The sequence below is a fragment of the Ziziphus jujuba genome, chromosome 8 (genome assembly GCF_031755915.1).
Source record: "Ziziphus jujuba cultivar Dongzao chromosome 8, ASM3175591v1".
Taxonomy (NCBI): Eukaryota; Viridiplantae; Streptophyta; class Magnoliopsida; order Rosales; family Rhamnaceae; genus Ziziphus; species Ziziphus jujuba.
The window spans coordinates 7,910,799-7,938,450 of NC_083386.1; the positions used below are offsets into that span (position 1 = coordinate 7,910,799).

At 33.3% G+C, this 27,652-nt stretch overlaps 4 protein-coding genes and 1 non-coding gene across 12 annotated transcripts; 1 reads left to right on the forward strand and 4 right to left on the reverse strand.

The window, feature by feature from the left end:
* Positions 1 to 1,336: 1,336 nt before the first annotated feature.
* LOC107413164 (dnaJ protein homolog) lies at positions 1,337 to 5,240 on the reverse strand. Its single transcript, XM_016021043.4, has 7 exons — positions 5,082 to 5,240; positions 4,785 to 4,959; positions 3,983 to 4,148; positions 3,750 to 3,891; positions 3,384 to 3,660; positions 2,909 to 3,107; positions 1,337 to 1,893 (listed from the first exon to the last, which is right to left on the reverse strand). Exons 2-7 carry the CDS (start codon positions 4,932 to 4,934, stop codon positions 1,571 to 1,573), a joined length of 1,257 nt encoding a protein of 418 aa, XP_015876529.3. The 5' UTR covers positions 4,935 to 4,959; positions 5,082 to 5,240; the 3' UTR covers positions 1,337 to 1,570.
* A 1,088-nt stretch (positions 5,241 to 6,328) lies between these two features.
* On the reverse strand, positions 6,329 to 11,150 carry LOC107413133 (basic leucine zipper 2). 6 transcript variants are annotated; one of them, XM_048470670.2, is made up of 5 exons: positions 10,989 to 11,150; positions 9,446 to 9,981; positions 8,697 to 8,772; positions 8,095 to 8,221; positions 6,329 to 6,862 (listed from the first exon to the last, which is right to left on the reverse strand). In XM_048470670.2, the coding sequence occupies exons 2-5, from the start codon at positions 9,973 to 9,975 to the stop codon at positions 6,696 to 6,698; spliced, it is 900 nt and encodes a 299-aa protein (XP_048326627.2). In that variant the 5' UTR covers positions 9,976 to 9,981; positions 10,989 to 11,150; the 3' UTR covers positions 6,329 to 6,695. The 6 variants fall into 6 exon arrangements, with proteins under 6 accessions (XP_048326627.2, XP_015876488.3, XP_015876490.3 ...); XM_016021002.4 differs by having other exon boundaries at positions 9,446 to 10,146; positions 10,989 to 11,147; XM_016021004.4 differs by having other exon boundaries at positions 9,446 to 10,055; positions 10,989 to 11,146.
* A 4,637-nt stretch (positions 11,151 to 15,787) lies between these two features.
* On the forward strand, positions 15,788 to 16,000 carry LOC112491149 (small nucleolar RNA U3). Its single transcript, XR_003055455.3, has one exon. It is a non-coding gene; the product is annotated as a small nucleolar RNA U3 (small nucleolar RNA).
* Positions 16,001 to 17,157: 1,157 nt separating this feature from the next.
* LOC107413127 (vacuolar protein sorting-associated protein 60.2-like) lies at positions 17,158 to 21,967 on the reverse strand. Its single transcript, XM_016020993.4, has 7 exons — positions 21,589 to 21,967; positions 20,712 to 20,863; positions 19,813 to 19,906; positions 18,965 to 19,036; positions 18,766 to 18,877; positions 18,192 to 18,352; positions 17,158 to 17,659 (listed from the first exon to the last, which is right to left on the reverse strand). Exons 1-7 carry the CDS (start codon positions 21,655 to 21,657, stop codon positions 17,606 to 17,608), a joined length of 714 nt encoding a protein of 237 aa, XP_015876479.1. The 5' UTR covers positions 21,658 to 21,967; the 3' UTR covers positions 17,158 to 17,605.
* A 1,336-nt stretch (positions 21,968 to 23,303) lies between these two features.
* On the reverse strand, positions 23,304 to 27,198 carry LOC107413099 (uncharacterized). Of its 3 annotated transcripts, XM_016020968.4 has the most exons (5): positions 26,846 to 27,198; positions 25,767 to 26,023; positions 25,213 to 25,658; positions 23,649 to 23,924; positions 23,304 to 23,544 (listed from the first exon to the last, which is right to left on the reverse strand). In XM_016020968.4, the coding sequence occupies exons 1-4, from the start codon at positions 26,962 to 26,964 to the stop codon at positions 23,667 to 23,669; spliced, it is 1,080 nt and encodes a 359-aa protein (XP_015876454.3). In that variant the 5' UTR covers positions 26,965 to 27,198; the 3' UTR covers positions 23,304 to 23,544; positions 23,649 to 23,666. The 3 variants fall into 3 exon arrangements, with proteins under 3 accessions (XP_015876454.3, XP_015876455.3, XP_024927898.3); XM_016020969.4 differs by having other exon boundaries at positions 23,304 to 23,924; XM_025072130.3 differs by having other exon boundaries at positions 23,304 to 23,924; positions 25,767 to 26,087; positions 26,846 to 26,984.
* Positions 27,199 to 27,652: the final 454 nt, after the last annotated feature.

Here is a 27,652-nt window from a genome sequence, read left to right on the forward strand (position 1 = left end):
AAAATAAATAAATATTCACGTTTATTTATTTGGTTTTGCAACTTCTACCCCTTTTGTTTTCCTTTACAGGTAACATTGTTTGTGAAATTAGAGGTGCTTCATTGTATTTATTTTATGAATTATGGTGCATCGATTATTAGCTACCGTACCATGGCTATGCCAAATGTGAGAAATTTTTAGGTACGAAATCTGTACCCTGGACTATATATTTGATGTGACAATAAAAGTCTATTAAATTTTGATGAAAATTATTTATTTGTTTGTTTAATGCAAATTTTTTCCTTTCCAAGATATATGGGATAATTATCCAAAACAATGGTCAATGTTCATTTTATAATTAACTTAAAATTTTAATTTGCAATTGGGTTCAGACTGCTAGTACTATAAAATGATTAATAGATATCCACACCTAATTAAAAGAAGAAAAAAAAAAAAGATGAAAAAAATTGCTTATTTTTTTAGTGCCATGAGTAGAGCTCCACGAATGTATAACTAGCCACCGTTGACTAATTCTAATCACCCAAATTTGACTACAGTCAAAGCAACTTGTCATCTATATCTTCATGCCTGTTTTTGGACATTCAATTAATTGATGGATGTGTACAAGACTAAATAAATACCAGTGGTGCAATGTATTCCAAACAATAAGAATTAAATTATTATTTATTGACTCTTAGATTGATATTTCATCTTGCCTTCATCTATATTGTGTCGGCATATTGTATGTAGACGCTATAAAGCTTTTTCTGTATATACCTTGTGCGTATGATTATGACATACTTGGACCAGTACGGTGTATCCTCCCCTTGCATAATCCAAGGGGACGCCAAGAGAGATTTGAATCCCTTGCAAGTTACAAAAGTTGCTGGCCATTTTGGGTGAAATTAGCATTAATTTGTGCTTGTAAGATAGAGGTCTAAATTATTACCAAAGGAGAGGTGTCAGTTTGGTTAGACAGAGTGAAGGCCTAAATTATTACCAAAGGAGAGGTGTCAGTTTAGTTAGAGAGAGTGAAAATTTGGTACTGAGTTTTTCTTCCGTGCTTTGGTGCAAAATCATAGAAGATTAGGGGCACGGGTGCAAAAATTGCCTAAAGACAACGACATGATAAATCATACATGATTATTTTCTACAGGCCAAGACCCGTAATATTACCCAAAAGACGACAACATGCATAGAACCCCAAAAAACAAATAGAAGCAGCAAAGAAGTATTCTTTTTCTTCCCGTCTCCATGCAACATAAAAGAACAAGAAGAATCCAAAAACCTACGAACAATTATGGTGTCGGCAAAGAGACAAAAACATTAGCAATTAATGACTAATAACCAGGTAGAATTGTAGAACAAAGCATAATACTTCATAAATCTTGAAGTTCAATCCTAGCAACATATTGTGAGTCTCAAACCAAGTAGAATTGTAGAACAAAGCCATTAAACTAACGCTCTAAAAGCCCTGTAACAACAGAGGGCAACAATGCGAAATTACTTTTTCTTTCTCTTTTTTTTTTTTTTTTTTTTGGGGTTTATTTTCTAAAACAATATGTTAAATTAAGGCCACCACACCATTTTATCATTGCTGAGCACATTGCACCCTCTGGGCGCCACCATGCATATCATCATCTTCCTCGTAAGCCTCCTGGGCCTGTTGAGCTTGCTTACGGCGCATCTCCTCCTCAATGTTAACATCATGGAGTGTTGTTTCTTCACACTCATCTATCTCCATGTCGGTAAGCTGCACTGAGGTCCTGGGTGGCAGCACAGCCTCCAAAGACTTGCATTGATCGGGGTTAAGGGAGTCAGGAAATTCCACTGAAAAGTGGATATACAATTTACCTTTCATGAAGGGTCTCTGGTACATTGGCATCCCCTCATCATTTATGGCCTTGAATTGATCTGTTTTCCGGCAGAGAAAAATATCAGTACAATAGTTAACATTGGTATTGCAACCATTATTACCAAAAGCTGGAACCATACAAACAAAAATTGAGAGAAGATCAACCTAATAAACAAATTCATTCGAATCCAGATGATTTCCAATACTTGTATACTTAACCCCTGAATTAGATCAGAGAATGAAAACACTGATTATAAGTTACCAACCTGATTATAATATTTTCATTATTGAGAATGAATATGCATAACCCTTGATGTAGTTCGCAGAATGAAAATACTGATTATGATATCCAACATAATAGAATTGAGAATGAAAATGCATAACTCTGATGTAGATCAGAGAATGAAAATACTGATTATGACATCCAACATAATAGAATCGAGAATGAAAATACTTAACCCCTGATGTAGATCAGAGAGTGAAAATACTGATTATAATATGCCAACCTGATAGAATTGAAATATGACCACCACGTAAAACAAAACAAAACAAAACACACCTTTAAATTTTCAACCTCAACAAAAAAAGACGAAAATGAATTGTAACAAATAGCTAGACTTCACCCTACGCTTTTGAGAAGCAACTCCCAGCTTGAGGAATGACAAGGGACTAGACGTAGAAAAATAAGCCTAGACATTTAAAAGTGACATGGAAAATTAGAATTTGGAATAGAAAACCATCAATGGTTGGTAAGTGGTCTCCACAATGTAATCAGTAAGAAAGCAAGATTATACACAATATTGAATGACATTTGAGATGAGATGGCATTCAACCGATGGACACTAAAAGCCATCATGCAGTACATATGTACTTAAGGATCTTTGCAAACCATATACAACCTATATTACCTTTGACCCTCAATAACCAATCAACCAATCAACCTAAATTATTGATTCTCTAGAGCATTCTCTCTCTAAATTACGGAGTTCACAAACTAAAACAAATGGAACAGCTATAAAAGCAAATGGTCCTAATATAGGTGTTCATAAACTAGTACAGCAATCTGTAACTTACAAGGCTTAACCACTTCTCCAGGTTGGGATTTTATAAGGAGCTGCCTTCCATCTAAATGTGTCAGTATAAATTGGAAGCCACAGAGAGCCTCTGTAAGTGATAAGGTGTGCTCGAAAAACAGGTCATCACCCTTTCGCTTGAACTTAGGATGCTCCCTCTGTTGTAGGACAAAAACAATGTCCCCTGTTACAGTGTCCGGCTGCATGAAAAAGAACACACAAAAGGGTCAATAACCACATAGAGAAGAATAATACAAAAACATAGGATATACACATCCATGACACATGCAAGTGTCTATTGTGAACCTTGAACAAGGTGGAACTCACAGGATAGACACTTGCATTAGTCATGAGCATCCAGAGCAGTGCTCAAAAGAATAAAAATTTGGACACTCCCAAACATGGAAAATAAACATCACTCAGATTCCAAGGATGAAAAAATAAGTTAAAAAAACACATTTTTCACTCTGCATTACCGCTTCATCAGCTTCTCCAGGGAATGTGATCCTTTGTCCATTTTGCATACCCTTCTCGACAATAACCTCCAACACTTTCTTCTCCTGAACAACCTTCTCACCCTTGCATTGTGGACACCTGTCCTTGTCATTGATGGTCTCACCGGTACCCTTGCATTCATTGCAAGCATGCTGCATTTGTTGGATCATAGATGGTCCAAGATGTCTGATGGAGATTTTCATTCCAGAACCCTGACAGCCAGGACATTTCATTGAAGCACCAGACTTTGAGCCTTTGCTGCATCGTATTAAAAGATGCCATGTAAGCAGCATGATAAATTAAAAGAAGACATTAAGCACAGAAAATACAAATAATCAGGTGCTAACCCCTTGCATTTGGAGCAGATTACGTTGCGAGAGAGAGAAAGCTTCTTGGATGTCCCATTATATAGATCCTCCAATGAAACCTTGAGAGGATGTATCACATCTTCACCCCTCCTCTGCCTTCGGCCTCTGCTGCTTCCACCACCTGGTCAACAACAAGTTTATAGTCAGAATCATGTATTACGTACCACTTCATGCCAAATAAAGGAGGATTATTTAACAGAAGAATCTCATACCACCAAATGGGTTCCCACCAAAGAAGGATTGGAATATGTCAAACGGGTCATGGCCACCACCTCCACCACCCATTCCCTCCTTGAGGGCATCCTCGCCATACTGGTCATATATCTCACGTTTCTCAGGGTCACTCAGAACCTCGTATGCTTGGGCCAACTCTTTAAACTGAATCACAAGCAAGAATTAACACAATTCATGAGCTTATCATACGCAGAAACTTAAATATTTCAGTGCCATCACACGAGCCATCAAAAACAGCTGTTTAAAAGTTGAATCACCCACAAACTCATCAGAGAGAACCAACAAAATAAAAAATAAAAAATAAAAAGGGGAAAAGGTCAGAATTTTAAAAGCTACTGGTTTGGGTAGCACAGGTGTATCGAAGAAACAACTTTCTACAAAGGCATGAATTCATGTTTAGAAGAATAGTACAGTCTACATGTGATCGGTTAAAATCATTTTCAAAGTCAGAGGACTCAATATTATCTTCGAACTTTCATGAAGATCTTCGCTTGCAATCGCTACTCAGATCATAAAATCCATTAATATGCAATTCCAAATTCAACAGCGTGTTAAACAAGAATGAACATCAAAAAGAAAAAATTACTCAAAAACATAAAAAATCCACCATACAAATAGAACTAACGGATCCCCATTAAGCACATAAAAGATTTACCCAAACATACAACCAAATCGAAACCGCTAAAAAAATAAATTAAGCCAAAAAAAAAAAATCGCAGAACCCAATTCACAAATCGATCCATCAAAATAAAAAAAATAAAAAAAAATAAAAAATTATACCTTCTCTGGATCACCACCCTTGTCGGGATGGTTTTTGATAGCGGCTTTCTTATACGCCTTTTTTAGATCATCCTGCGAAGCGTTCTTCGAGACTCCCAGAATCTCATAGTACTTCGTGTTATCGCTTTTCTTTGGCGCTCTCCCAAACATTCTCTTATATGTATTTTATATAATTCTGCCACCCAGAAAAAAAAAAAATTTAAAAATCAATAAATTCAACCAAAAATAAATAAAAATAAAAATAAACAAACACCCAGAGAAAATCAGAATCGAAGAGTGATGAGCGAGAAAGCTAACCGATCTGGGTTTCTACGGATCGTTGAAATTTGATAACCTCAGGCGCTCTTTTTCGTTTTTTTGTTGCCCAGAGAAAGCAAAGCACGCTTGGACGGCGAGAGAGAAAGAGGGAGAGAATTCGATTCAGATCCGAAGTTTTAAAGGAAATAAATGGACGGTCGAGATTCAACGTTAGGAGTGAGGTAGCTAAGGGGCACTTTTGACATTGACTTCTAACGTACAAGTGGATGAAAGCAAAGAAGGATCTAGAATTTTTATTTTCCTTTTTATTTCTTTTATTTATTTTTTGCTTTTTAGCATTTATCAAGGTTTTTTTTTTTTTTTTTTTTTTTTTTGGTTCCTTGATGTGATGAGTCTCCACCGTTCGATTTTAGTCTTTGGTCTTCGCGCTACAATTATTTTGTAATTTAATAATTTTGAGGATTTTTGTTGCTATTGTATCATGTATGGGTTATAAATGCTATGCATTTTCGCTTTTTGTTCTTGAGCTTTCTTTTGCAACATATATTTCATATTTATTAAAATTTGTATTTGTATTTTTGATTTTTTGATAAATAAATTGGTATTTGTATTTGCTACTATTGTGAGATTCTTTCCTTTGTGACACTGTCTCATAGGCAAAACATTAATATTGACTTCTCATATAGGTAGCTTGACTCTTATAGAAGAGAAGATAAAAAAAAAAAAAAAAATGAAATTATCCTATATCTATGTATCTTTTGCAATATATTTATTTGGTAAGGATATGCAAATATATTTCTGTAAATGATACAAGCATACTTTTTAATGTTATTTACGTTTTTTTACCTGTGTAATAAATAAGAGTGGATATTCTCAGCCAACAAAAAATAAAATAAAATAGTGCATATTTTAATTACTACAAATGAATTATGTTTTTTTTTTTTTTTGGGTTCAAAAAATTAATAAAAATAGTATCCTAAATTTTTTTGGAGCGATTTCCACACTCGATTATGGTACAACAGAAAAAATTGAGATTGAGATTGATAAAATTGACCAAAACATTCAACATTAATATGATTCATGAATAATCTATCGATCAGAACTTATTTTTAAACAAGATTTATAAATAAACAAGTAAAAACAATTTCCATCCATATTCTCTTCCAATATTTATCAACTTTGTTTGAAAAAATCTTCAATTTAAACACATTTTTTATGCAAGTAATTTATTCGAATGTTAAAGATCACTTTTGTCAAATTCTAACAAAATGAAAATATAAAAAAAATTGTTAATGTATTTTAGAATTTTAAGGGAAAAATGTCCCCTGCTGCTAAGATATTTTCATTAAATGAACAAGGTTAAACTGAAACATGGATAAGAGATGTCAGTTTCCACAGACTAAATACTAGTTTCCCCAACAAGAAGTCCAACTAGTAGTATTACCACCAAAAAAAAAAAAGTCCAACTAGCAGATTTACAAGTGAGGAATAAGAATGACAGAGAGAACTATAAACCTAGGTTATTTATTTTTTTGGTTTCCTTTGCCTGAATTTGCTCCTAAACATCATGGATATGAAGAAATGAGCCATAGCTTTCATGCTGCAGAATCTTAAAAAATCCAGCCATAACTCCTTTTCTTGGTTCTCTTGGTTTCAGTTAATATTGAGTTTCTCCATATCCAATGCCATCTGCATAGCATCTAATCTACTAGCCGCATTGTTGGTGGTCGATCCAAAATATGCTTGGAATTTGTTATTCGGGTAATTTGTTAAACCATTCTTCAATCTCTTAACTTCCTTCTTCAGAAACTGATATTGATCTGGAGCAAATAGGAGTTTAGAAGACATGGTAAGAAAACAAGTATCATGATATGGGTAAAAGTGCACCAATGAGGTTGGACAGAGGATTGGAGGCTCAAGTGGGCTGTGATATAAGATAATCAAAGTAAACTTTTTCTTTTGTTCCTATCATTGTTAAGGTAATAGAGAGAGACCCAATATACAAGTAACAACAGCATCATATTCAAACAATTTATGCAACACAAAAAGGCATAACTAGTGCAGAAATTTAAGTTTTATAATCATCATTGTTTCCAATTCTTAAAGTAACTTGAGATCATACAGGAATTCAAAACGTACAAGAAGTTCAAGTTTAATACTCAAGAGGCAAACTCAAAATACTCTCCAAGTCATTTTATGATTCAGTTCTCGTCTCTTTTTCCCTATTGTTACAAATAAATGTCTTCTACTCATCTTATCCCAGTATGGCAGCAATAATTGACATCATTTAAAATAATATAGATTTTTTAATCTGCACATCTAGCTTCTATATACCACCAATTCATCTTCCTCTTTCCCCACCCAAACAAAGGTTCCACTGTTGGCTTTTTCTTATTATGTGAGCATACAATTGTTCTATTACTGTTATAGATGTCACTGATTCTTAAAGATATCATTCAGTCACTTAAATATAGTTTTCTTTTTTGGATAAAATACTGGAAACAATTATTAAAACATTTAAATTCGAACTTGTTATCTAACCAATTTTTAACTATAAAAGATCAAAATTTATTTAAAGAGTTATATTAGGTTTAGAATATTGTGAAGAGTTAAAACCTATCAAATCTGCAGATCCCCGGGGTTGCCATATAATTGACCAACGACTGCTGTAGTTTTACCAACATTATGACTATAAAACAAACTATTACAAGCCAATTCCATTTCTATCAAGAAGAAATTATTCTTATTTTTACCGCACCGTAGCCTCTTCTATAATGATATACACTTGATTTAAACTTTTAAATTAGAGGGGCTAAACTGATAATTGCTTAAAAAATGAGGGCCTACAAGTATACTTCCTTTAATCAAGTGACACCATATTATGCATTATGTAAATGCAAGCAGTTTAAACCTTAAAGGTTTAAGAAGAGGCAAGCAGAAAAATGAACAAAGAAGTAATCTCTTTAGCCTCAAAATAATTAAGGACTTCAAGAAACCATCTATGGTAAATGAGGAATCCCAGAAGAATCAACAGGATCATAATTAAACTCACCATCCACGATTAATTTTTCCTGCCGCAATCTGGCTAGCTGCTGCTTAAGTTTGCTGTTTTCCATGGACAAGGCAGCACGTTGCTGAAGTAGAGAAGCAACTCTAACAGCCAACTCTGATTCCACAGTCTGCATGATGAGACAAGTATTAGATTCCTTTAAAAAGTTTTCATTCAAACGAAATGCTAACTATTATAGACCTATAGCAGCACAGTGTATCAGCATATTGCTGTATTGTACCAACAAGAAACCGAAGGCATAAGAATCAAAAGAAATGGAAAACTGATGCTAGTTACAAGTATGATCCTCTAAACCAGGTCCACCCATTCCTCAAATGTTGTAAACAAGGTAAGGCTAAAAGAATCTGCAATCTATGTACCATATCATCTACCTAATTTGTATTTCTATGTCCAGAATACCCATATACAAGTGATAAACTCAATATCATGGAGCATATAAAAATATATGTAAAAATGCATATCTCTCACTCATTGACAAAGTAAAGCAGATAAACTGCTGTGACGTAACCATTAGATCCTTTGCATTATGCCGAAATAAAGATTGATTGCACCATAATAGTAATTCATTCCATCCTTACAGTTACCTGCAAATCATTAACAGTCCTTTCCAATTCAGCAATATATTGGAGTTTACGAATCCTTGAGCGCTGCCCAGGGTGGCTGCAAAGAAACCATCAGTAAACATAGATCATGTCAATAGTTCGCTTAGAATTAAAAAAAGAAATGCATGAGCAAATAGTAATAGTCATATTGAAACAGTTTATTTGGATAAATGCCAAATGTATTGCATTGCCTCGTTAGGATACAAGAAAAATCATAAAGGACACATATTGTTCTTCTAGGTAAAATGCATATACGAATTAACCAATGTCTTATCACCACTGATGGACTTTGACAGCATATTCTAGCAGTCTAGCCATAGCCACAATTTACTTTTTATAAAGGAATATTATAGTTCTCTTGCTGAAACCTAAATTATTTCAAAAACTAGATTCAGTAAAGAATTATAACAAACACTAAGGAATAGTTACTTTCAATTTTACATTATAATAAGGAGCGCAGTGCAGGTTACTTCTACAACAAATACCAGTACATAAATTCAAGCAAGAATAATGCTAACAAGGATTAAGCATAAACAAGGAATTATTCAAACTTAATATGGTAAAGAAAATCTTGGTCAGAATATTTTACAATTACAAGCCTACTAAGCTTCCATTATTAACCATTCTGTAAACTTCTAACAGTGAAGTAAAATAAAAAAAGTTGTGATTAAATGAAAAAACAATAGCAATTCAATTTAAAAGTTGAAAGTTAAATTAAAAGAAATTCTAACCGTTTTGCTGCCTTTGTCTCGGCATTGTGCTCCCCAACAGGAGGACATCCATCTGTCATTGCATCAGAGCAAGTGATACCAGAAATACAAAGACTTCCATCAACAAACTGCATATGTTCTTGATAAACATATTCTGATAATGCTGAAACTATGGCATTCTCTGAAGACGATGAACTCCTTTGTCTAGGGGAATTGGGACCATACAAACAATCTGACTCCAACACACAACTTCCATTAACTGAAGTCCCTTCATCATTATGGTGGCCGAGAGATGATAGGGAGTCTGACAGACCGTCTAAAAGGGCAAGAGAGTCACTTGCAGAGCGACGGTGAAACCTCTCTTTGGAATTTGATTCTGGATCACTCAACAAGTCATCAAGCCATGCAGGTTGCTCCTCTAACATGTATTGTGAGGAAGACCTACGGTGTTGTGAGGGCAGAGAGATGCCGTCATGAATTGGGCCATTAATGGGTTTCTTTTGAATTGGACATCGAGGAGGAAGATGAGCTTGAACCTGCCTTGTTGTCATGGTGAACTATTTATCAAAGTGTGGTTGCCATCAGCTTCTCAAAATTTCGTAATATTTAAAAAGCTCCCTTTCTGAACCCTCTTATGGCAAAATAACAGATAATAAGGAAAATCTTGCATCCATTAAAAGCTTAATGCCATACTTTACTGCCAGTATCTTGACCTACCCTAACTTTTACAAGGACAAAACAATTAAGTTTTGCTACAGAACATCAGTCAAAAACATACACCTTCAGTAGAAAATTAAGGGAGAGAAAAAGAGAAATTGCATCATATATGGTACTTCTGAAACCAAAATTCAGAAAAAGAAACAATTTCTGTGAAGGAGAAGAAAAGCAACCCATGATTGTCATATGTAATGCTACAATGACAACATGCAAGTTCATAAGATCCTGTGAACTTGCAAAATCTATAATCAACAATGGGGAAGAAAAGGTTGCTAGGGGTAAAAAGTAAAAAGTAAGAAGTAAAGGCTGTTTCTTTCTTTACAACATTTTAACATTAAAACCACGGGTAAGAGCATTTTGATTTTGATTTCTTGTATGTTATGCCGTAATGAAACAAATTTTATACCTTTATTATAGTTTCAGCAACTTTCTCAGCACACAGAGGGTTAAAGAATATGGAGCAAAAAATCAGCTAAAATTTAAACAGCCCAATTAGTAATTTTTAATCACTGATTTACAGCACATGGAGGAAAGAAGATACAGTCCATTTGTCGACGAAGAGCAACAAATCAAACACACAAAAACAACCCAAAACAAACCCAAATCAATGCAACAGTGGCACTGAAAAACAGTGGGAAAAAGAATTTCACAAGGAAAAAATTGAACACACAACATGAACACAAAAACCAAAACCATGAAATACCCATTATTCAATATGTTCCAAAATGAAAAACCCATATTCAAAATTCAGAAAACAAGGATGAGAAACTTTGAGTAAATTTTTTTTTGATTGAAAAAGCAAAAATTTCCTCCAAGAATAAAACTCAGTGTGGTGTGGTGGGCTTACCTCTTTCCAGAGTGGGTTGGTTTTTTTTCTGTTTTTTAAGCTTCAGTAAAGAAAGGAAGTGGGAAATTTAGAAGGCGTGGGGCAAAAGATAGAGAAAGGGAAGTGAATATTTATTAAGAGAAGGAAGTGGGAGTCTCAGCATAGCTGGATTACAGCAGGATCGAGTGTACGGATAGTGGGGTATGGGTTTTGGTCATGTCAGTGTTTCACTTTTTTCTCTCATATCTTTGTTAATAAGTAATATTTTTTGCAAAGAGGATTTGAAATTTTGGCACTATTATTGTATTATTTTACTACAAAAAATCTGTAGTGTTTCCCACTTGTGTAACTGCTACTGAACAAGAATTTCTTTTAGCTTTTCTTTTCTTTTCTTTTCTTTTTTTTTTCTTTTTCTTTGGTTGGGAAATTTCTCAACTTGTTTGCTGTCAAATGGGTTTTTAATGCCAATGTTTGTTTTTCTAATTTTGTCTGAGGCTTTTTTTTTTTTTTTTTTTTTGGCGAAGGAATCCTATGAACTTTATAAATGGTACAACAGCAAATATTTTTAATTTTTCTGAGAAACAAAAATGTTAGAAAGGGAGAAGAAAAATTTAAAACCACGGGGGATTGTATAAGAAAACAGAAGCTTTTACTGAAATAATAATAAAACCAAAGCATTGATGTCTATTTAAAACAAAGAAGATTTTTTATGCTAGCATTGATGTCTATTTCAGTTTTCTTCATCTCATTGCCCCCAAATTTATTATGGTTTTTTTATTTCCTAAAAAATTTATTATAGTTATGATAGCATTTAAGTCTCTTTATTAGCTTCTAGTCCTAGCTTTCATGCTCTATAAGCATTTTTAAGTTTACCTTCATTTTTATTTCAGTAAAAAAAAAAAAAAAAAAAAGATTATGCAAAAAGACAAATTGTTACAATCCAAGTTTCAACAAATTGTTACAATCCAAGTTTCAACATTGTATCAAGCTGCTCACTTTTTTACAATAGTTCTCACCAATTCTAAACCCAAAAAAAGGAAAGGAAAAAAAAAATAAAAAAAGATTTATTTTGCTTCAAGACAAAATTGTTTGGTTTGCAAGGCTATGGCATAACCTGGTCAAGATGATTGGATTAGCTACTGTTAAAAGTAGAATGTCAAAGAACAATTTCATCCAAAAAAAAAAAATGTCAAAGAACAAAGTTTATTTTTTTATTTTTTTAAATAATTTTGTCTAGATATTCAATGGTCAGGATTTTCATCGAGACTATAGTATTGACTACTCTGTCTCATTTTCTTAATTTCTTAGTTCTCTCTTCAGATTTTGCATCAGCTATGTAAGAAGTTCACACAGAACACCGATACCTCATACAATCCTTATGACTTGAAATTCATCTTTTTTTTCCTTTTTTTTGTTAACAGGAATATTTATTGTAAAAGAAGACCACATTGTTCATGAACAATATCCAACTGAAAACGTGAGTTAGAACACCAAACATATGGAGGTTTTGTTTCTACTTTCTACACAACATGTTTATAAGGGCTCCCTCCATCATCTCCCTTGTTACCAGTAGATAACAAATGAACGTACTGAATCCAGCTAATAACTCACTAAATACGAATTGATGCCCGAGAGACAATAGGTAAAACCCAGTTCATCCTCAGTCTGTCAACAACAAAGTTTGAATTACAATGAGTTACATGAAAATAAAAGCAAAACTAAATATTTCAGCCTGTAGCAGATAATGCTCGAGACTACAAAAGTTCTGTAGAGACAAGTCAGTGGCAACTAGTCCACTGGCACTCCCTCAAGTTTGGGTTTGACTCTGTGTACAAGAAAAGGTAAACAATCTCATGAAGGTAAAATTTCAGGGTTAAGCCCCTAAGCTATCCACTAATGGTGTATACAATCGAGCAAGAAAAAGTCACCCTCTAGACTTAAAAGAAAGCCCCCCACCCCACCAAAAAAAAAAAAAAAAAAAAAAATGTAATTAACTTGTATATTTCTATTCATTATTATATTAATCACTAAAATTATTATCTATATCCGCTTCCAATGCATCAAGCTCATTACAAAATTATAATGGTAGGATGTCATGTACTCAAATGAAAGAATTACAAGAAAAATTAATACCGCTATGAATGAATGATTGGTTAGAAAAGTTGGCTTAAGAACTAGAGGCCTATCCTTCAGAGAAATCAGCAAAGCTGTTTTTACCAAAATCTATTTCCAAGCACCAAAAAGAGCCAACGAATAACATTAATCAGGAAAACTGAGAAGTACTGAAGCTTCGATTTGACTGCAAAGAACATAACAAAGTCGAAAATTTATACAAAATTCCAAAGTACCTCTAGAACCATCTGCTTAAATACCTATAAGTCTTAAGATTAATCACGCATTTATGGTTAAGCCCCTCCCTCATCACAAATGGCCTATCCCCTACCTCTCCCGGGTAGAGAAAAAGCTCTGCCTTGAACGCTGCCCCTTGGGGTGCTACGTAGGAAAACAAATATCTCAAGGTGAATATCCACCACAACACCAATGAGCCAAAGTTAATGCAGCTAAGAATAACTCTAAAAACTGGTACAAATATAACTCCAAAGAATGATTCACTGGAACTTGCTTTTAAATTGCAAATATAAATTATCGTTATTATTATTATTATTATTTTTTGGTGAATTAATTGTCCCCAGTTAAAATACCTATGGAAGTGGTATGCATTATTGGCTTTCTAAAATTTGATAATCTTACAATACTCTCTAATCGCTCTGCTCCAAATGTTGTTTCTGTTTTTTTGATTAAACAAAGGAAGCTCTTGAAATCTTGGTTTTGCAACACATAACGAAATTTCCGTTAAATGGCTGCAGCCTAATGTAATCCACTTTTAGGCATCGGATGCCACACCTTTCTTATCGAGCATAAGTACCATCACCCACTACCCAAAACAATACCATTAAACAATACCATTTTTCTAATAAGACCATAACCTTTTTAACAGCATATTTAAAAGTAAGGGAAATAAGGAAACAGCGAAGGACCATTAAAAAAAAAAAAAAAAAAAATACAAAAACTGCTAAAGGTTGCACTAATTTGTAGTTTGCTTATTGAGCATAAGTACCACATATTACCAGCCAAAAAATCTAATTTGTGGTTTTTGGCAGTTCAATCAAATGACCATTTACTATTTTGAGATAAATAGTGAGTGAAAGATACTATGAGTGGTCTATTCTTGAAAAAAATGCAGTCCAAGACAAGTAAATAAAAAGGACCAAAAGCATATACTACACCACCGTCCTCATGCACTTTTAAGACAAATGGCAAACATGGTACTATCCTATCGCAACCAATTTATTTTAATGATGTATAAATAAAAACATGTGCCATAAAAGGGTTGTCATATCACACCCAAAAGTTGGATGCAAAAAATTTTCTTTTTTCTTTTATTTTCAAACAAATATATGATAATTAGGTAGTTTTACAAAAATTAATTTTGCGAAAGTGTCATGCTATCAAAACTAAAGAACAAAAATATCATTTATGGCTAAAACTTAAAACTGAAGCCAAGTTGGCAAATGTACTTTTTTTTAGTTTTTTATAGTGTCGATAATTATCAAAAAAAATAAATTTATAAAGTTTAAAAAAATATTTTTTTTTCTCATTAAAAATGAAGCTGTGAAAGGCAGAATTTATTTTTTTATTTTCTAAAATTTTCTTTATTTATTATTTATTTATTTTGTATGAAGAGATAGAGGAATCTGTTTGTAAGTTCGAGGAAGAGATAAACTGTAAATATGATTCAATGCCCAGATTCTTAGCCCTCAAAAGTAAGCAATATTACTGAAATACCTAAGTAGCTCAAATTCTAACCTTACTCGCATGTATATCTATAGAGGACAAATTTGGAACGTCAGGCCATTAATTCCATATTTAATGTATAACCAAGGCTTCCCAATTTCTTAAAATCTCCCGCCGATTTTGACCGAACACCCTTCACAAAATGTTTTTGAAAATAGATAAGATATTAAGTCATATGTTAAGAAACAGTGTTTCTCATCAATTTTCAACCCCAATTTATTATACTAAACACTATGCAAACACTTGCTAAATTAAGTTAAAGAGTAAAAAAAAAGGAAAAATAGTAAATAATTGCACTGAGTAAAAAGAAAAAAATAAAATAAAAGATTAAATTGTTCCTGCATATATTAAAAAAGAAAATAATGATAAAAGCAAAAACAAAAAAGGAATAAACTTTTGTACCTTTTAAAACTCCACGTCGGGAAGTTTTAAGCAACTTATCAATTGTTGTTCCAAAGAAGTTGCAATAGAACAAACCCATATTAAATTACAACAAATTTGCAATTTAACAGAAAATTGTCATATGTAAAATAAACCCGTCTCAAATTGAGGGAAAAAAAAAAGAATATATATATATATATATGTGAAGCACACCAATGACTATTACAAGAACCAAATATATATATATATTGAGTCAAAAATCTGATGAAGAAATTGTTGCCCAAAACATTGAGTAGTCAGGGGTAATTTTGATTCAATTGGAGATTTTTAAAGCTTATGATTTCCTTTAAAAAAAAAATAAAAAAAACAGATCACACATTGTTCCTTGGGGCGTTGGGAAATGCTTTGGATTTGAGAATAACTCTGGGCCGAGCTCTCCAAGGTTGGGCTTTGGAATATTTTGGAAGCAGGCAATTGGGTCAGGCTTGAGGAGTCCAATGATGATGAGCTTCCAACAAAATCCCACATCGAAAAAGAACTAAAATGGCCAATTATATATAAAGAGTTGAAGAGCAAACACCGGCACGACCTTACTTGAACAGGATCTGTTCTATAGGCTCGTACATCTATATCCTTATGATCTAAGGAGACAGGAACCAAAACCTGGTGGATGAATTACGACCGTGTGATCAGAGCGTGATTAACAGCTTGGATGGTCAATGGACCGTCCGATGCAGTAGAGGATCGTTCTCGGCCAATCAAATGGTTGGGATGGTTACACGGTTGTCTGACAGGTTCCTCTTAATTTTTTTGCCATTTGTCCATTGGGTCTGCAATACAAGTAAAACAACTATTAGTTTTATAAAATATAATTTTGATAAATCTCGTAATTGGAATATATATTAAATTAGAAAATGAAGGAATGTTTAGTTACATGATTGATTAAATCAAGGATTTGAGGGTATTTATGTATATGATTAAATTTATGTACTTGAGCATGTGATGCAGAATATTGAGGGGCCAATAATATATATGATGTATTTTGCACTAATATACACATACAGTTCATTTATTTTTTGAATTTTCATGGGTGTACCAGCAATAATCCTACACTCTTTCTAAGAAAACGAAGAATAACTTTGTTCTTTAATTTCTTAAATATTTTGCTACCATTTGTCTCTAATTCATCCTTCGATTCCACACGCACACACACACAAAATAAAATAAAAGGTCACAAATTGAATTGCCAATCAACCTAGTCCTTAAGCTTTGGTACAGAGATAGTCTGAGCTTTTTGAGCTAGAACTTCTTCGAACGAGCTGGTTAGTAAACAATGCAATTGTACTATATTCTAATTCATTTGGTTCCACTCAAAAGGATTATGATAAGTAGATCATTGGTTTAAACTTGAGTTACAAAGTTCAAAGGTGTTTCATAATAAAAAAGGAATGTAAAATTAGGTGGTTGACCTTTAAATTTCGTACATTCTAGGAAACAAAAATTTACCAAGGGAGTGGAAAATTTAAAATATAAGGCCCGTTGCAAAAGAAAACTGAAGCTTTACCATTAAAAATAAAGAAACCGATGGCTATAAAATAAGGAAGATCATTTAGACTCTATGCTGTCATCAATAATAATGAAAATAAATTTGATAATAATGATTAAATTTAGAAATTAGCTTTGAGCAGTCGAGCCGTCTTTGTGAGAATTTTCAGTTTTCTTTACCCCATTGCCCCAATGTTATCGTTGGTTATAAGAGCATTAAACTCTCTTTTATTAGCTTCCAATTCGAGCTTCCATGCTTGCACAGAAAATCTAAACTTGGCTTTCAGGACAAAAATTGTGAAGAAGACTAGAAATTGTTACATTGCAACATTGGATCAAACTGCTCACATTTTCACTTTAGCTCGCCCTCAGCTACTTTAAGATTAATTTTTATGACCAAAGAATAAAATAAAATAAAAACAAAATCAAGATTTATTTTGCTTCAAAACCATATTGTTTGGTTTGCAATACATAACTTGGTCAACGTGTTTGGTTTCCATTGGCAACTGTTAAAAGTAAAAAATTAAAGAACAAAGGTTCCCAAGAAATTCATCCCAATTCCCAAATAGTTCGCTCAGTTTTTCTCATTTTCTTCAATTCTCAGTTCTCTCTCAAATAGTTTTTTCTGCATCAGCTATGTAACATCCAAAACAAGACTACCAATACCCTAATCCCTATAACTAGAAATTGATATATTTGTCGTAAAAAACCACATTGTTCATGAACAATATCCAACTGAAAACATCAGTTAGAACACCAATATAGATATTCAGCTCCACAAAATATGTTTACAAGGGCTTCCTCCATCTCCAATATTCAAATAACAAATGCACAGAATGAATCCAGCTAATAATTCACTAACCACGAAGAGATGCCCGAGGGACAGCAGGCAAACCCAGTTCATCCTCTGCCTGTCAGCAACAAAGTTTGAATAACAATTAGATCATGAAACAAATGCAAAACGAACTATTCAACATGAAGAATAGTTAAGACTACAAGTCCTGTAGAGATAGCTTAGTGGCAACTAGTCCACTCTCCAGGTTGGGTTTGACTCCCGGTACAAGCAAAGAAAAAAATATGAGGCCAAAAATTCAAAGGTCAAGCCCCCAAGAAACCCAACAATGGGTATACAATTGAACAAGAAAAATTCAACCCTAGACTTTAAAGGAAAGAAAAAAAATATGATTTAACTTTTACTATTTCTTTTCATTTATCACATGAACTATTTTAAAATAACATCCAAAAATAGATCAAGTGTTGTCTGTATCATTAATAACTAAAACTTTAAGAAAAGGGCATCGCTGCTCAAAAACTTGCAAAGAAGTTTCAGTTTACATGCATTCAATTCAAGTGATATGAGGAAACAAAAATAAAAAGGAGAAATAACAAAAGAAAAGAGAAGTATCTCCATGGCAAATCAATGGCATTTGTGTAGCATTATACCTGGGCATTGGATCTGCCAGCCGGTGCAGCCTCATGTCTTATTGGTGCTGCAGGTAAGTTAAGCTCCGCATCCAAATCTGGTTCTTTATCAGGTTGGAGATAAGAAGGCACACCTTCGGATTCAGTTTCCATTCCCATATCTGCCTCTAATGCATCAAGCTCTGCAATGCAAAATTATAATGGTAGGATATCATGTACCCAAACGAACGAATTACAAGAAAAAATGACATGAAAACCTCAGTCATATATATACAAACTCTTATGTGCAACTGCTAATAATAAATGATTGAGAGGATACAGAATCCCAAAAACTATTGAAAATAGAAAGGGAAAAAAAAAAAAAAAAAAAAAAAAAAAAAAAGGAAAAAAATAGCCTATAGCAGTCACATATTATGATAACAGTCCTAGTACCTAGACTTACATCCTGCAGGGAAACGCAAAAATGTTTTTACCAAAATTTACTTCCAAAAATCGAAAAGAGCCAATAAGCAAAATTAATTATGGAGACTGAGAGTTGCACGATGCAATGTTGATTTGACTACAGGACATCTATTTACATAATTGCTTTGCTTACCACCCATAAGCTCTTCCTCATCAATATCATCAGGCACATTATAGCTTCTACCTAGGGTCTCTTGAATTTCGTTACTCACATCCATCAAATCCAGCATCTCATCTTGCAAGTTCTACATAAATTAAGAATCAATAGAATTTTTAGCGTAGGCAGCGAAAAAAGCTAAAGGGGGAATTAATAACTTCAAAATATAGCATACATCAATGTCCTGAATCTTCACAGTTTTCATCATTCCTTTCAGCTCTTTGTTGGCAGATTTCAGGGCTGACATCTGCAAAGAACAAATAAAAATATCTGTAACAAAGCAAAAAAAAAAATATATATATATATATATATACACATATATACATATAAACTTCCAAAGTACATGCAGACCATATGCCTAACTAAATACCTAAATGGAAAACAAAACAAGTATAGAGGACCTAGATCTTAGATTAACCACACATTTATGGGTAAGCCTTTCCCTAGTCACAAAATGGTCCATCCCATCCCCTACCTCTCAGGAGGTAGGCAGCCGGTTCCAATAAGGGTAGAGAAAAAGCTCCGCCTGAACAGCCTTGAACTCTGCCCCTTGGGGCGCTACGAAGAAAACAAATATTTCACGGTGAATATCCACAGCCCCACTGAACCAAAGTTAATGCAGCAAAGAGTAACTCTACAAGCTGGTGCATTTTTATACCAATCATTTAAACTTATTTTGGGCAGCTTCTCTATCTAAACCATGCTATAAACAAATTGAACAAAAGACTTATCATCATAAATTCAATTAATATATAGACAAACTCCATATATTAGAGTAAATTAGGTCATTAAAATCATAAACCTAAAAATTATAAACTCAATAAAAAGGCTCTGAATTGCCACTTTTTAGTTTATTATTACATAACTTTGACAATCTTACTCAAGCAACTATATTTTATATCATATAATAGTCGTTACAGTCGTTATATAAACTCAATAAAAATAGCATACGACATACCAAACAGCCTTATGAGTAAATATTTTAAATGAATAGCTAGCATCTCAATAAAATTCAATACTTACAGTTTGCTGAGCATCTTTAATACCCTCAGAAGCAAATGCAACTTGATCCAGGTTGAAAGTCTGATTGTACAGCATGTCACGCTGCCCTTCATACCTGCCCAGAATTAACAGTTGATTCAGCAAATGGCATAAGCAAAAGAAGATGCAAATGGAATTATATTCTGTTTCATTATATAATTTGCAAGAAAAATGAAACTTAATCCGATTGTCAAGGAGAATGACGAATGACTCCATTTTTACTATTAGAATATCAACAAGGCTCACAAGAGCTAAAATCTATGCATGATTAGCTATAATTTGTCTCTGATAATATCATGGCAGCACAGATGCGAGACCAAAAAGTGGTAAAGATTAGACACAAGCATAAATCATGAAAAAGAGATTAACTAATGGCCTTGCATGATAAAATAGTGTCAATAATTCAAAGTTCAAACATAAGTTGACTTCCAAATTTGATAGTGCAATTACCCAAGTTGTCTGCCCTGTAAACCTGTGCATCTCTATCTACACATACCCTTATTCCATCACTCATATAATTTTCAAACAATACATCAATAGTTACTTCAGTTGCTCCTCATGTTTCTGCAGTTGTTTTTAAATTACTTTCTTCCACATTAACTCTCTGAAACAACTTCTTTTATCTAATCTCATCCATGCTGATGACTGAGGGGTTCAGCACAGTCTACCTAAACCAACTACTGAACTTGAGCTCTTACTCATTTCAAACCTTCTTCAAGAACTACAATCAAATCCCTCAATGCCACAACTAGCAGTTATATTGGAGTATTGGTTTGCAGAGAAATAATATCATGCATATGAATAATATGAGGGTTTCGACAAAATTAAATCAGCCAATAAAACAAAATAAAAGGGGGCAAAAACATGGAGAAGGCACCTACATTCGCTTTTGCTTGAGAACCCTCATCGCTCGAGCTTTAACAGCTTCTTGCGCAGGACCAGGTCTTGTTTTCTTAATTTGTTCTTTATACCTACTAAGTTCTGCATCAAGCTTAGTGATCTTTTCCTCCACAGTGTCACCTCTTTTATTTATCTACAAAAGAATACAGTAAAGTTATCATCTTGTTTACTTACTATATACGTCTGTACAGCAACACAGGTTTATTTTACAATAAAGTGAAGTATTTTTTAGCACCAAAAAAATCAAGTAAACAACAATAGGAGTACATTGACAAAAAGAAATCATCTCTATTGGAGGAGAAAAAGAACCTTAATGCTACAAAAACTTATGGAAAAGCTTACGACTGCTGTATACAAAATTAACACTCGTAGGTGACCCGCATGACACACCAAATTATGACAACCATACATTAAATTCAAAAAATGAACTAAAACCCGTGATGGTAGGTTGATTAAGGATTATGTGGGTAGGTCAGGTTTTCAGTAAAGTAATCAAATTGCAAAATGAAAGGAATTGATGCACTACAATTGCCATGAGGGCTTAATTTTAAAGTGGGATTCTTATCCTGATGCAGAAATCTTTCGATAATAACCAAGAAAAGGGTTAACACAGCATCAAGTTAGCACAACAAAAACCAAAAAATTGGCAATTCTATCAGAGTTCAAACATTATAGCCAGTACATGTTTTGGATCTCCTACTTTACCAATGGTAATTTAAGTAACTAACCAATTTGAAGAAATCCCAAAACATAAATAAATAAACCGAGACGATCGGATCTGTTGATTGCATATTTACCCACATTTAAGTATCATGGAAGAAAAATAAATAAAAAGAGGGATAAAAAGGAAAACCCTACCTTTTCTGAAGCATCTTGAATGGAAGGAGGGGGCTCTTTATCTTTCTTAGCACCAAAAACCCTCTTCATCTTCCTCTTTCTTCTTCTCGAACAAGTTGTAAATCGAATTGAAAACTTACAAAAGAACACACGGATGAAGAAGAAGAAGAAGAGGAAAGTTTAAGATTTGGGATCTCTTACAAGGAAGCTTAGAGACAAAGGAATCACAGAGAAGAAGATTTTGATTTGGACATATACTATTCCAGGAAGAAATAGGGAAATTTCCAGAGGAGAATGACTTGGGTTTTATACAAAAATTAATGGGTTTTCCCTTTTTCTGCTAAACAGGGTTGGAATTTAGGAGATTTGACGGGGTTCTCTTTAGACTTCTTTGCAAGCGTCACCGAACTTTTGCCTTTATCCTTTTGGAGATATTCCAAATAAAAATAAAAATAAATTATATAAAAAATAAATAAATAAATACTCTATCTTTTAATTAGAATTTTACTTATTTAATTGAATAACAGATTGGCTGACTTAGGGTTTAAAAAACTTTGAAGCTAAGAATAGAAAATCAAATATCAAATCCAGTGTTAAATTAATTAAAATTTTTTAAACCATGAAACCAATCAATCTGAAAAAACTTCTGCATTATAAAAAATTTCTGAAAGGACAATATTTATGGAGAACTACATATCCGCCAATAATGATTACTTTGTTACCCTAAATAAATGGAAAGAAGTAAAAAGGAAATAAATTATATTTTTCATGCAAAACCGAATTGGATATTAAAGTTTTGAAATTATTTTAAGAGAATATATATAAAAATTTAAAAATGTCACAATATTTTGTTAAAATAACAAATACATTTTGTTATAATAAATAAATGGAATAAAAAGAAAATGCAGTGGGTCTATAGATTTTTTAAAATTTTATCTCTGTTTTTTGTTTAAAGAAAAATATTCAATTTTAGTAATTATTTAAATTTTCCCATTAATTTTGAAAAATATTTTATTTTTCTTTTTTACTTTTTTAGTACTTATTGCATTTGAAATCTCACAAGCATGTGAATTTGCACTTTGGCTCTCTTCTACTTAAGAGAATTTTGATTGAAAATGGGCCCAAAAAAAACCTAATGGTGTAAACGAAACTGAACTTACAGGATAAAAATACCAAAATAAAAAAAATAAGAGATCAAAACTAAGTGTGCAAAATATATTAAAATAAGGGACCACAACGTAAATAACTTTTTATTTTAATAATGATGTTAGTTTTATCAAAATATTTATAAAATTTATTTATTAAATAATGTATTCGATGATACAATAATATTTAATTTGTTTATTTTTTAAATTTATTTATTTATTTAAATGTTTACTTTTTTATATTTAAATTATATGAATATATTGGTTAAAAATATTTTAATATATATCATTTGATAAATAAATTTGATAAACATTACTCTATTTACACCTTAGTTTCTAACGTAGGAGGAAATTTTCAGCACGCTGGGTGTAATGGATTCTTTTTTCAAATGTATTAAGATGGAGACTCAAACTTAGAATAATTATTTGAGAAAAATGTAAAGCCACCAGGGCAGTTATCTTGAAATGAGATAAAATACTCTCTTACCATTATAATAAATTGTTTTTAAAAAGCGTGCATTTTTATGTCTTTCTTCATTTAAATCAGCAGAATAATATAAGCAATCAGATTCACATACTGCTCCATCAAGATGCCAAAATTTGTATGATTTTCCTTTTTGTAATATAAGTTGGAGTACAGTGATAGCCCTTTCAAGGTATAAAGATATTCGAAGCATTACACCCTATCTGTCCCAATGGATCACCATTGCAGGAAAATAGAAATAGAGTTCACAGAGGTGAAGAGCTCACTTTATGTCCAGCAAAGTCCAATGCAAGCTTAGTTCTTGAGACCTTCAACAGCTATTGATCGATAAGGATCAAGTCGAACCCACTAAACATGATAAAATCTGGGGCCGAATGATACTACATTGTTGCCAGAGAACAATTTATCAAAAATACAATGACAAAGGACAGTTTGTTCAAAATCCAACTTACTTTCAAGGCTGCTAAAGATCAGAAATTTAATCCAAGTTGTTTCCTTGTTTTTCCCACAAACAAGTCACCAGATTTGATCAAGCCAGGCAACCATCCACAAATCGTCAGAAATGGAAGTTGAGCTAGACCATCTTTCCTCCCAAGTGAAATTATTGCCATATTTATACTGGTCTTATAGGTAACCATGCAGCTCTCTTTTCCTCCTGTTAACAACAGCTTCAAGTTTGTGACAGTTGTTTGAGCATGTCTCTGTGCCAAATACCCTTGTTTGATCTCCTGGTACATATTAATTGTAATTTGTTAATGGATGACAAGGTTTTCTCTCAAATATGCAGTGCAGTATCTTAAAACAGAGAAAATGGTAAAGAAATGAAGTAGTAATTTCGATCCAATTTATCAAAAGGCCAGATCATAGAAGGTTTTATCGTTACAGCCAACATGGCCTAGGTTGTGACCTATTGAAAAGGTAAATCAATGGCAGCTAATATTTGAGTCTAATCTAGATCATGCTATGGTATCTTATAGAGAGGAGCTAGTTCCTGCAGTATGACTAGGAGACGAACAAAAGCTTTGCTTAGCATGTCAAAGTCCATATAGAACAAAGAGCTCAGGCCATGAAGAAAGACTTACGTTCAGCGAAGCAACCATACAAGTGTAAACAATGTTCAAAATATGCAACCACATAGTACAATCCCTCAAACTGATGAGAAAAACAAAATATCAACTATGCAGCTAACTCAACCTTAAAAATATTCAATTTCAGACAATTATGCTACTTCCAATATCTTTTGAGGGACTGAAACTAGACTTTATTAATTGTAAATTTGAACTTATTGAAATAGCACCAAGGTTACAATTAAATGCCCTTCGAATAGTAATCTTTGTTATGATAAATACACATATTATTCTTGTCTAATACATATGCATGGAGAAAGAAACAATATGACATCATTATATTTTATCTTGATGAGTGGCTATGGTGTAAAAGGCCATTAAACAATATGACATCATTATATTTTATCTTGATGAGTGGCTATGGTGTAAAAGGCCATTACTATATGTTGTTTCCACTTAATGAGGGTTCTAAGAAATCTACAGATAACCCAAGGAATTTATGATTCCACTCTATCAATTTCTAAGGGTACAAGATGTAAATGCATTCCAATTCTTTACTTCCATATTATAGTTACAACTTTTGTACGTACACACAGGCAACCATTGACACACGAAGGAAGAGAAATACACTTCTTACCCAGAATTGCATAACAAACCTTGAGCATGCCTCCACGTTATGCATACAACAACTATAACTTTTGAAAACACTACTAGTTGGCTCTCTTATGTAAGATAACCCAAGTCAGAACTCCAATTACTAGAAGAGATAATGTAACCAACCTCTATAAATGGTTATTGAACTCAATTTAACATGGAAGGACTAAGGAATAATACCCATTTACCAGATGGCAATATGTACATGTTTCAAGTTATAGATCCAATACTGTAATAAAAACAAAACAATTATAAAAAGTAATTTTATAGACACACTCTGGATGGATGGACTTACCTTAATATCAGTGATATCTCCTATACCGAAGACATTTTTATGGCCCCTGACCCTCAAGTTCTCGTCAACCATCAACCTTCCATTTATATCCAGACTATCCTCTAGAACAGTCCCTCTAAGCCAAGATGAACCCATTGGTTTACCAGTACAATCAAAATGGCAATCAACTTTTATCGTTTCTCCAGCAGAGGTTTGAACAACACCGTCAGATATGTTACCCATATCGATCGACTGATCCAAAATCACTTCAACTTTCTTTGATGTCAACCAAGCCAGTGCCTTTTGGGAAGCCTTAAAACCAATAAATTCTAGCAATCTTGGCCCACGATGCACCAACACCACTTTCTTTTCTGGGAAGTCATATACAATTTCACCAGCGAGCTCCACACCAGTAGGACCCCCTCCCACAATCAAAATTGTATTAGCAGATTTTATCTCCTCTGACACTGCATGCGGATGATTTGATGCCCAAACGATCAAAGATTGTTAGAATGGCAAACAATACATAACAAGACGGAATAAAATGATAAATAATTAGTCCCAAGTATGTTCACCTGCCTGGTACTGACTAAGCCTCTCAGCTCTAGTTCTGGGAACAGAATTCACATGACCTGTAGCGATGACAAGATAGTCATAAGGAAGCGATTGACCATCTTCCGTCACCACGTCATTCTCTGTTATGTCAGTTGCAGAAGATGCCACAATCCGTGCATTGGGAAGATAATCAGAATGATTAATCGCTAATCTTTCAGCAAAAGATGGGTCCACCATTGACCTCAGGCTCCCCCATGGGATCTCGAAATACTCCTTCCTGGTGTCATCCATTCATTCTCAACATTTAAGGAATAGAGGTACGAAACAGAATGGTAGAAAACCTTACAGACAAATATCAGACAAAAATGACTATCAATCTTGAGGCTTCAACAATAATTTGGATCATAAAAGGAAAAAGTATTATTTCTGAAATCAGTTACAACCTTGTTCTATGCAATCATTTTAGGGGAGACAGGGACAATAACAAGGAACATCCATAGAAGAATATCCAATTTTTGCAAGTTTTAGACAAAACTCCTCAAAAAAATGAACAGGAAAAAGGGGTGAAATGGCAAAGAACCATTCATTAATGAACCTTGATTTTCTTTCATTTCCATTTTGGTCTAGGAAAAGGAAATGGTAAATTGCTTTTTGTAATCCCAACGGTTTATATTTGCTGAGATAACCAATTCTATGGTACCTCCAACCCCCAAGTGGCAGAGAGAATTTACTTGGAAGATCATGAATACTTTTAGCAAAGGCCTTAGAACTCAAAAGTCAATTAGAGACTAGCATTTTGGGGGGAAGCTCATACATTAATCATTACATATAGTATTAAGCCCCTTTATATTGATAATGGTGACGAATTTGACATCAACATGCTCATAATAAGTTTTTCTTTTTTGCTCTGATATATGTTGGTTATTGATCCAAAAGTTTGAAACTTTGGGTCTATCCATATAACATTAGAAAAGAAATTCATGTAAGTCCCATATGTGAATTATTACATATGGCATTAGACATGAAATTCAAAGAGATATAAAGCTTCATAATAATAAGGAAGAAAAAATGAAATAGAGAAGGGAATTTGCTGGCTTACTGATCAACAAGGACAACATCTGCACAAAATTGGAGAGAGCAAGCAACAAAAGCACCACCAATTCCACCTCCAACGATGACCACCCTATTCTTCTGCACACCAGAATGTTCCATTTCCATACCCAATTTCCTCTTAATCAATCCAAAAAAAAAGGGTTTGGAAATTGGAACCCACCCCCACGAAGTGACAAAGTAAAAAAAAAGGGCTGCAGAAACCTTTTTTTTGTTCTGTCTTACTTCCTTCGTGGGATTATTTGCTCTCTGCGTTCTGGTGGAAGATGGACGAAACACCAAAGAGAGGTTTGTGGGTGTCAAAAAAAACAAAAGTGTGGGAATTTTGCTCTATGTACAAAATCTGATAGGTTTCCACTTTATATTACTGTAAATAGACAAAAATTGGTTTTTTTTTTTTTTTTTTTAATTTCTATTAAATTTATTTTGGAAAAAGAAAATAAATTATTAATAATTTAACTGAATTACAGTTGGGAGTTGACGGTCATTGTGTTATGGATGTAATTGTACTACATCCTAGTCAGATTAATTGTTTTGCACGTGTCCAACAGTTGTGGTGCAGCATTAAATCTAATGCAAATGCATTAGTTGCTGCCCCCACACCATTAATTTATAGTCATCATCCAAATAATCAAGTTATATAACCCATTAATTTTATATATTTTTCTTCATCACTAACTGAAATATTGATGAATATCATTTTTGTTAGCTTATATATCTTAAAATTTGTCACCTCAAATTTTCTAAAATGAAATTCCTTTGTGGCTGTCTCCTTGGCAATAAGGATTAATGCTTA

Bases quoted from the DNA above. Each gene is read 5' to 3' on its own strand.
- LOC107413164 (XM_016021043.4), bottom strand. From the start codon at position 4,934: ATGTTTGGGAGAGCGCCAAAGAAAAGCGATAACACGAAGTACTATGAG. The intron at 3,661-3,749 runs GTTAGCACCTGA...AATACGATGCAG, and splicing joins ATCTGCTCCAAATGCAAGGG to CAAAGGCTCAAAGTCTGGTG. The intron at 3,108-3,383 runs GTAATGCAGAGT...TTTTTCATGCAG, and splicing joins CTGGAGAAGCTGATGAAGCG to CCGGACACTGTAACAGGGGA.
- LOC107413133 (XM_048470670.2), bottom strand. From the start codon at position 9,975: ATGACAACAAGGCAGGTTCAAGCTCATCTTCCTCCTCGATGTCCAATT. The intron at 8,773-9,445 runs GTTAGAATTTCT...GTTTCTTTGCAG, and splicing joins GAGACAAAGGCAGCAAAACG to CCACCCTGGGCAGCGCTCAA. The intron at 6,863-8,094 runs GTGAGTTTAATT...TATTTGCTCCAG, and splicing joins GGAAAAATTAATCGTGGATG to ATCAATATCAGTTTCTGAAG.
- LOC107413127 (XM_016020993.4), bottom strand. From the start codon at position 21,657: ATGAAGAGGGTTTTTGGTGCTAAGAAAGATAAAGAGCCCCCTCCTTCC. The intron at 20,864-21,588 runs GTAGGGTTTTCC...ATTCTTTTGTAG, and splicing joins TTCAAGATGCTTCAGAAAAG to ATAAATAAAAGAGGTGACAC. The intron at 19,907-20,711 runs GTAGGTGCCTTC...AATTCTGGGCAG, and splicing joins GTTCTCAAGCAAAAGCGAAT to GTATGAAGGGCAGCGTGACA.
- LOC107413099 (XM_016020968.4), bottom strand. From the start codon at position 26,964: ATGGAAATGGAACATTCTGGTGTGCAGAAGAATAGGGTGGTCATCGTT. The intron at 25,659-25,766 runs GTGAACATACTT...ATCCGCATGCAG, and splicing joins GCTTAGTCAGTACCAGGCAG to TGTCAGAGGAGATAAAATCT. The intron at 23,925-25,212 runs GTAAGTCCATCC...AATATGTACCAG, and splicing joins GAGATATCACTGATATTAAG to GAGATCAAACAAGGGTATTT.